The 8,231-nt window shown below is 47.4% G+C and overlaps 1 protein-coding gene across 5 annotated transcripts; it reads right to left on the reverse strand.

The window, feature by feature from the left end:
* Positions 1 to 232: 232 nt before the first annotated feature.
* On the reverse strand, positions 233 to 7,985 carry LOC100348108 (GTPase IMAP family member 5). 5 transcript variants are annotated; one of them, XM_089336898.1, is made up of 5 exons: positions 7,702 to 7,985; positions 5,130 to 5,420; positions 2,592 to 2,640; positions 909 to 1,296; positions 233 to 661 (listed from the first exon to the last, which is right to left on the reverse strand). In XM_089336898.1, exons 3-5 carry the CDS (start codon positions 2,632 to 2,634, stop codon positions 592 to 594), a joined length of 501 nt encoding a protein of 166 aa, XP_089193024.1. In that variant the 5' UTR covers positions 2,635 to 2,640; positions 5,130 to 5,420; positions 7,702 to 7,985; the 3' UTR covers positions 233 to 591. The 5 variants fall into 5 exon arrangements, with proteins under 5 accessions (XP_089193024.1, XP_089193023.1, XP_069932948.2 ...); XM_089336897.1 differs by lacking the exon at positions 5,130 to 5,420; XM_070076847.2 differs by having other exon boundaries at positions 233 to 1,296.
* Positions 7,986 to 8,231: the final 246 nt, after the last annotated feature.

Below are 8,231 nucleotides of genomic sequence, written 5' to 3' on the forward strand. Positions count from 1 at the left end.
CATATAAAGCTAATTAAAAACAAACCTTAATGAAGAATGGGATGGGAGAGGGAGTAGGAGGTGGGACGGGATTGGGGGTGGGAATGTGGATACGGGGGAAGAACCGCTGTATTCCTAAAACTGTATGCAAAAAATCTCTGTTAATTAAGCAAAAGCTTTCTAAAAAAAGTCCCCACACATTCCATGGCTTTATTATTCAGCCTCACCATTTTTTAAAAAACAAAAATCATAATATTTTTCTAGGGATTTTATTTACCTAAAAGCATTTGAATTAAACATGGATGACGTGTCTGATACAAGGAAGAGAAACTGAGGGTGAAACTGGGTACAAAGGGGACACACAGAGATGCTCATTCAGGAAAAACAAAGCTGACGGCAGACATCGCCTGAAAACGCTCAGCATCCACCAGTAACTCACACGCTAATCAAAATGGCTAATCAAAATGGCAAGAAAAATCAAAGCGCATATAGTGAGAAAGGCACAGAGGATGAGGTGGGAAGTCACCCAGTTCTTGACTCTGCGCAGGGCCTGGAGCACACAGCTGCTCTCACGCTCTCTCAGCTCCTGCCTCTGCCTTTCCACCTGCAGCTTCACCTTGTCCCGGAAGCGCCTGTAGTCTCCTTCCATGGGCCCTTGTCCACCTTGCTGCAGCACATGCGCCTGAAAGAAGAGGTCGTTGCTGTGGAAGGAGCCCCCGAGCTCCCGCTCCAGCCCCGCGATCACAGCCATGAGCTCCGCCAGCTGCCTCTGCTGCTCCTCCCCAGAGGCCCTGTTGTTGAAGGCGCAGAATCGCCTCCCGCACTCCAGGACCGCGCCCTTCAGGCCCAGGTTGTCCGTGTTGGTGACATACTGATCCAGGGACTGGCCCTCCAAGTCCTCCCTGTGGGTGAAGAGCATGACCACGTGCCTCATGGCGTCTGCCCCAAACACCTCCTTCAGCCTCCTCACTGCCATGCTGTCCTGGTCTGTGAAGCGTCCCAGCTGGGTCACCAGGAGCAGCACGTGGGGCCCTGGGGCAGACAGCAGGTAGCAGTGTCCGATCTCCTCGTACACCTCTTGGGTCTGGGCCTTGGACTCAAAGATGGGGGGCGTGTCGACGACAAGGAGGCTCCTCCCGTTCCACGTGCCCATCTCGCGCTGGCATCTCCTGGTCACGGACCGGGCCTCCAGCCTGGACTCAAACACTGGCTGGCAGAGGATGCTGTTCCCTGTGGCACTTTTCCCACTGCCTGTTTTGCCCACCAGGATGATCCTCAGAGAGGAGGATGTAGCAACCCAGTTATCTTCCACTTCACCTAGGAGAAAAGTTTTTGTATCTTGCTAAGTTAATTTCTTAAGACTTTAAGTTTGTGAATTGAGATAAATATCCCACAGAAACCATGGGCCTCTTCCCCAGGGAATGGGCATATATAAATATGCCCAAAGTCTGCCTACGAGTTTGGATGGTTCTTGGGTCGTAGGAAGCACCTGTTGGCAGCCCACGCTTGGACCCATAGCCGGGGGTCAAAACTGCCACAGTAAGGAGATGGCCCAAGAACTTCGTGTGGTTCTTGGCAACCATAGTTATTCTTAAGAAAGTTGTTTTCTGTGCTTTCCCCTGAATGACCCTTTAGCCAGCTGCACGCAGAACTTTTTGTTACATACATGAGATTAAAAGGAGGCAGGGGATGAGCAGTTTCAAATGAGAAACCATGATCCCCTGTCTTTCACCCACAAAGTCCCATGCATACTTGAGGAGCCCAGACCGTTCATTTGAACCTTCAGGGTAAAGGGTGTCTCGGTTGGCAGCCCTAGCATGAGCCCCCCACTCCCCACCCCCCACCCACCTGGCCAGTTGGCTTTGTGTTTTTTGGATGCAGCATGAGGATGCCTGGACTTGGGATGTTTTAGGATCACAGTGAGTGTGAGGAGAAAGTCTGGGGTTGATTCTAGGCTGTGTGGCTGGGGAAAGGCTGATGAGGAGCTACCAGATGCATGTGTGTTGGAAAAATCATGTGTTTGATTGAAGCACAGAAAATTTTAGGAACAGTAGTATTGGAGAAGGTGATGTGGAGCCAGAGTTGGGAACCAAGAGCCTGAAAAGTTCTAGAATTCTTAGGAGCCCAGATAGATTTCAAGTATTTTTAGACTCTTAAAATATACATTTTATGCCTTGTGTTCTCTGTTGGTGTTTCCTTCCCTTAAGTATTCTTGGATGTTTCGTAGCAAACACAATTACTAAATCTCTAGAGGGAAGTTTTAATTTTTTAGCTGAGAGTTAAAGGAAGGAAAGACAATCATGTTGTTTGGTTCTGGACCCTCCAACCTTGAGTTCCATTTCATTTCCACATTTACCATAGATAGTGTGCAGGAGTGAGCATTGTGTGTGTGTGTGTAAGAGACAGGGAGAGTGAAATGGAGAGGATGATGATGATGATGGTGGTGATGGTGGTGATGGTGGTGGTAGGGGAGGCACATGCCTGGGAAAGTGAAAGACTAATGATAGTTTCTCCTCTTCAGTTTAAAATAATGGTTTATGTCAGTGTTTGAGGTGAGGGATAGGGGGCAGTGACTGTCTGTAGGTGTTTGGAACTCTTGAGGACTCTCTTACCTTCAGCCATAGTTCCATAACAGCTTTTCTGAAAACCTGCCATTCTATTCTGGAATAAAAATAGGAAAGGAATAAGACGCAAATGTTCATGTGGGAATTGATAGGGTCTGAGAACGACTCAAGTCAGATACTGAAGAATAAGGGTCCTTGATGAGCTATTTCCGTTGCTACTTTCCCATCTTCTATTTTATTTAAATAACTGTAAGCACATCAGGCTATGCTAGAGTATGCTAAGACAATGTACTGTTGCTCTATTTTTCATCAGCTTGCAGCAAAGCAGGAAATGTTTTGAAGCAAATCAGTTGAGTATCCCACCCCCGCTCCCCACAACCTGAAAGACAGGAAATGAAGAAAGCACGCCTCTGTGGAACGAAGGGTGGGGCATTCTTCCCCCACTCCTTTGGGATCAAGGTAGGAGAATTTGCCAGATTCAGAAAAAAACAGTCTTGCTGTAAATAACAGTGGTTTGTTTGAAAAACTGGGAATTTCCAGTCCAGTAACTTTGGTGTTAGATGGGTATTCTTGTGACAAAGGGAAATACACAATACACTTTCCACGGGGAGGGATTTGGGGATTGGGGATGAGGACTGATGTAGAGGGAAGCAGTGGAAGAGGAGAGAGCATGGCCACTCTCCCATCCTGAGCAGTGGTGCGGAGAAGGTGGGGCCATGACTGAAGAGAGAGGCAACGCTCTGGACCCCTGCAGGATAAACTCATTTCCTGCTCAGTTTTGAATCACGTCTTTCCTGGCTGGCTTGGAGGTCCTGATCTCCCAACGATGACCTTTTTGTGTACCAACAGAGTTACTCAGAAGTTGGCACAGGCACTGGTGTGAATATGGCATTCAAGTGAGGCCCATTACTGTGCTGCTCTTCTTGGTAAGCACGCAGGACAAAAGGTAAGATAGGGAGAGTGTCTGGTGCAGCAGTGAAGACGCCCCCATCCCCTATCAGAGTGCCTGTGCGAGTCCTGGCTCCACTCTCCATTCCAGCCTTCTGCTACTGGGCATCCTGGGAGGCAGGGGACGATGGCTCAGATATTCAGGTCTCTGCCACTCGGGAGACTGTACTGATTTCTGGGATCCTGGCTTTGGATTAGTCCGGCCCTGGATGTTGTGGGCATTTGGGGAGTGAATCAGCAGATGAAAGATCTCTCTCTGTTTATGTCTGTCTCTCTTTTTTGTTTTTCAAATAAATAAATACTTAAGAGAAAAGATGAGACTGTGATATTCAACTACATTAAGATGAACACCTACATTGTGCTTTATTTATTCCTGTTTGCGGATGCCGTTGTTATGAAACAAACTTTAAGTGGGAAAATTCAAAGGATAATAAAAATATCATTTGCAATGAACAAGTATAAGCATTTTTGACATTTTTACTGCAATCATTCTGCTTGGTCAAAAAATTAAAACATTGCCCATACCCATATTGGTGACATTTTTCTAATCCCAATCACCTTCATTCTCTTCCTTCCTCTGCCCTTTAAGGCAACCAGTATCTGAGGTTTTTATAACCACTTGTTTCGTGTATTTCTTCTCCAGTATACCTATGTATCTATACACACTATGTAGTACTGTTTGTATTTGAAACTTTATGTAAGCTTCATTGTTTTTGTAACATTTTATCCAATTTATTAACAGACATGTGAATTGCTAATTGCTTCCTACCTACTGTAAAAATGATCCACCAATATTTCTCATTGTGCACATGTGCACATTTATACTCCAGATGTATATGACCAAGTATTGCCAGATGGGACTCCAAGGGGATTATGCTAACTCATGATTGTACCACCTGTATATGAGAATTCCCCCAACATCTTCTTCACAGGTACTTGGTGACTGTAACTCTTAGAATTTATGGTCACTCTGTGGATATATTTAAGGATGTTGTCATTGGATTTAAACTTGCTTTCCTGATTACCAATGAATTCAAAACAGTTTTGTAGCTCATTTGCTATTTAGGTTGCATCTGTTATTGCTATCTTTTGTACATTTTTCTATGCATTCAGTGAATTTTCTTAGTGCTGTTTAGGGAAAATCACCCCTTTTGACATTATCAAGTTGTATCAGTAGCTTCTTCCTTCTCGTCCTCTCTTGTCATCTCCTCTCCTCTCCCATTTCCTCCCCTCTCCTTTTATGTTTTAAAGATTTATTTATTTATTTGAAAGTCAGAGTTACATGGTGGGGGGAGAGATTGGTTTTCCATTCGCTGGTTCACTCCCCCAAATGACCGCAATGGCCAGAGCTGAGCTGATCCGAAGCCAAGAGCCAGGAGCTTATTCCAGGTCTCCCACACAAGTGCAGGGGCCTAATGACTTGGGCCATCTTCCACTGCTTTCCCAGGCCATAGCAGAAAGCTGGATCGGAAGCGGAGTAGCCGGGACTCTAACCGGTGCTCACATGGGATGCCAGCACTGCAGGCCTGGGTTTTAGCCCTCTGCGCCACAGTGCCAGCCCCTCCCTCTTCTTCCTTGCCTGTTCCTCCCACCTTCCCTTCCTCCCCACCCCATTTCCCTCTCTCCCTATTCTCTTACCTTTCCCTGTGTCCAGAGGAAGGCATTCTCTTCATCTAATAAATTATATCTTAACTTTTTCTAAAACTGTCCAAATTCTAGGTATATTTTCTATTTTAGTTGACGTTTTTTGAGGTTTGAAATCAACATGTAGATGTGGTAAAGACAATGATGCCAATGGTGTCACCACAGTCTTTGTCACCACAGTCATCCTCCGTGTGGCCATTTATAATTTCCAAAGTTCTTTCATGCCAAATGTTTTAATTGTTCTCCTCAGTTCCCAGTGATGTGATCAAGATGCAATTAAAATTCCTATTAAAATATTAGGAAAGTAAGCTGCTCAACGCCACACACTTCCCCAAAGGTTTCCTTTTCTAGGATTGTTCAGCATAAGGGGTACAAGCCTCTGGAACACCACACCCAGCACTGCCCTCCTGTGCTGGAAGCCTGGCCTAAAACCCACACCAATAACTGTATTGCAAAACCCAGAGTGCATTTAAAAAATTACTCACAGATAAAACTTCAGGGGCAGGGGTGAAAGTTACTGTGTACAGAAATATTTCAGTTCAAGGAAATGCGGTGCATTTACGTGCCTTGTTTCTCCACGTGACCCGCATGGAGCAACACAGCTGTCACAAGGGCCAGCCAGAGTCAGTTACATCAGTCAGGTGCAGGGAGCTGAGTTCTCCTGAATCCACTTTTGAGTGGATCAGACTGCAAGGGGTGGCAGATGTCCCACAGGGGAATAGATTGGGTTTTTCTTTAAAGACTTATTTTATTTATTTGGAAAGCAGACTACCAGCACACACACACACACACATGCACACACACACAGAGGGAGGGAGGCGAGAGGGAGAGGGAGAGAAGAAGAGAGTGAGAGAGAGCGAGAGTGAGTGAGCGAGCGAGCAAGAGAGAGAGATCTCATCTGCTGGTTCACTCTCCAAATGGTTGCAATGACTGGGGTTTGTCCAAAACAAAGCCAGGAGCTCAGAACTCCATCTGGTTATCCCACAAGGGGCACAGGGGCCCAAGCACTTGAACTATCTTCTGCTGTTTTCCCAGGTCATTAGCAGGGAGCTGGGTTGGAAGCAGAATAGATGGGACTCGAACTGACACTCAAATATGGGATGCCAGTGTCACAGGCGGTGGTTAACCTATGGCACCACCATGCTGGCCTGAGAAACAGAATGTTTAGCAGATTTTAAAAAATAACCAAATGTCCAGCAGTGAGTGAGGAAGGATTCTGATGAACATGCTGCAATGAGTCAAAGACAAGACATTAAAAGAACTGAACACATGCTAGGAAGAGACTGAGTGACACACTGAGACCGGAGGGAATGTGGCACAAGTTGACTTCAGAGCAGACCAAAGTAGGGGAATTGAGAATGGAGGTATATTTCTTCTTCAAAGGGAAAATTCTACCAAACAAGACCAGGGGACATAGTGCACAAGCAAGATAGCAGCAACACCTGACGGGGCGGTGGGAGGATCCAGCTGAAGAAGGAGGATGAAGCAAATGAGCAGGTGCATCTTGGTTTAAAAAGTATAGGAACCTGACGTTATTGTGATGATGCCTTATTTCATCAGAAAAGCAGGGTATCTCATGCTATTTTCGGAACAATGAAATTGTTGTTATTTTCTAAGAATTTCCTTCACAATCTGCCCCTGTGCCTCTATTTCCAGGTATGAAGACCACATTTTCCTCGTATTACACAGCATAGCAGGGTAGTCTACATATGTTCTATGAACAATTGTGTGAACAAATAGAAGGAAGGAATGCCAAGGTCCCAACCATAAAGTAAAAGAAGGAAAACCTGATTATCCTGATTTGATCACTACACATTGTATCTTACATCAAAATGTCACAATGCAGCCTATACATATGTAGAAATGTTCTTGTAAAAAATTGAAAAAATTCCATCCTTAACGGATAGTTACTGTGATTCAGTGAACAGTCCCTGGCATAAGGTTTAGCTGACTAAGGGGTCATTTGCATGCCTTAAGCAGGAGCACCCTCCTACAGCAGTCATTGGAAGGAGGGGGAGAATTGGGGGTGGTTTACAGATCAAGGTCATCGGACAAGGCGCATGTATGGAATGTGAGGCTTATGAGGATGGGAAAATAAAGATCCTCATTTGCCCTGTGGAGCCCTAAGGAGCCACTTCCGGGCTTCTCTGGGAGTTGATGCTGGGGTCGGGGTGGGGGGTTATGAGCACTTAGGAGGGAAAATTGGGAGGAATTCTCTGGCTTTGCCGATGGCCTTCTGGGAGGTTCAAGTTCCTCATTTGTCAGACGGGTGACAGGTTCGTCTGGTTCTATTCTCTGAGAGTTTTATGAGGATCCTGACAGCTAATAGGAAGGAGATGGAGAAGACGCGCGGCTGTGGATGCAGGGCGAGGGGTTTCAACGCTGTGTGTCACTGAGTGTACTCGCCCAGCTGCCCTTGTCCCTGAGGCTCCATTACTGCTGTTTTACGGACCTGGGGCCGCGCAGAATGGGAGCCTGAGACAGGGTCTACGAGAATCAGCGGCTCCTAACAGCCGTGGTCCTTCCCACCCCAGAGTCCCAGTGAGCACACCCGGGTTCTCCTTACCGGCGGCAGCGGCATCAGGTCTGTCCTGCACTCAGGGGGCGCTCTGGAAGGCGAAGGGGCACGGAGACGCCGCCAGGTCCGCGAGGGCGGGGGAGGGGGCGGGGGAGCTGAGCAGGTGCACTTCTGGAGGAGCGGCTCAGCGGCAGAAAGGAAGACGCGGGTCGACGGAGGGCGCTCCGCAGCTCCCCCTCCCCGCAGACCTGGAGCCACGGGGGCGTCTGGGAACCAGCTGAGAACAGGGCCCCGCAAGCCCCAGAGCGCACGGCCCTGCTGCCTCCGTTACTGGTCGCTTCCTGTCGGAAAGCTGCCCCAGACCAGCTTGCCCCCTCCTATTTCCTTTCAATGACTGTTTAAAGTACGCAGTATTGGGAGGAAGCGGTCACGACGGGAATGACAGAACCTGTCCCCTTGTCCCAGGTACAGAAAAGCCGCCTTGTGACCACCCATCACGGAAGCACCTGCTCCCCTGGCGCCCTGGGCCCCTTCTTGCAGCCCCTGGTTTTAATGTTCCTGCTAACCGGGCATGGAAG

Source organism: Oryctolagus cuniculus, chromosome 7 (genome assembly GCF_051225735.1).
Source record: "Oryctolagus cuniculus isolate XC-2025 breed Fujian yellow rabbit chromosome 7, ASM5122573v1, whole genome shotgun sequence".
NCBI lineage: Eukaryota > Metazoa > Chordata > Mammalia > Lagomorpha > Leporidae > Oryctolagus > Oryctolagus cuniculus.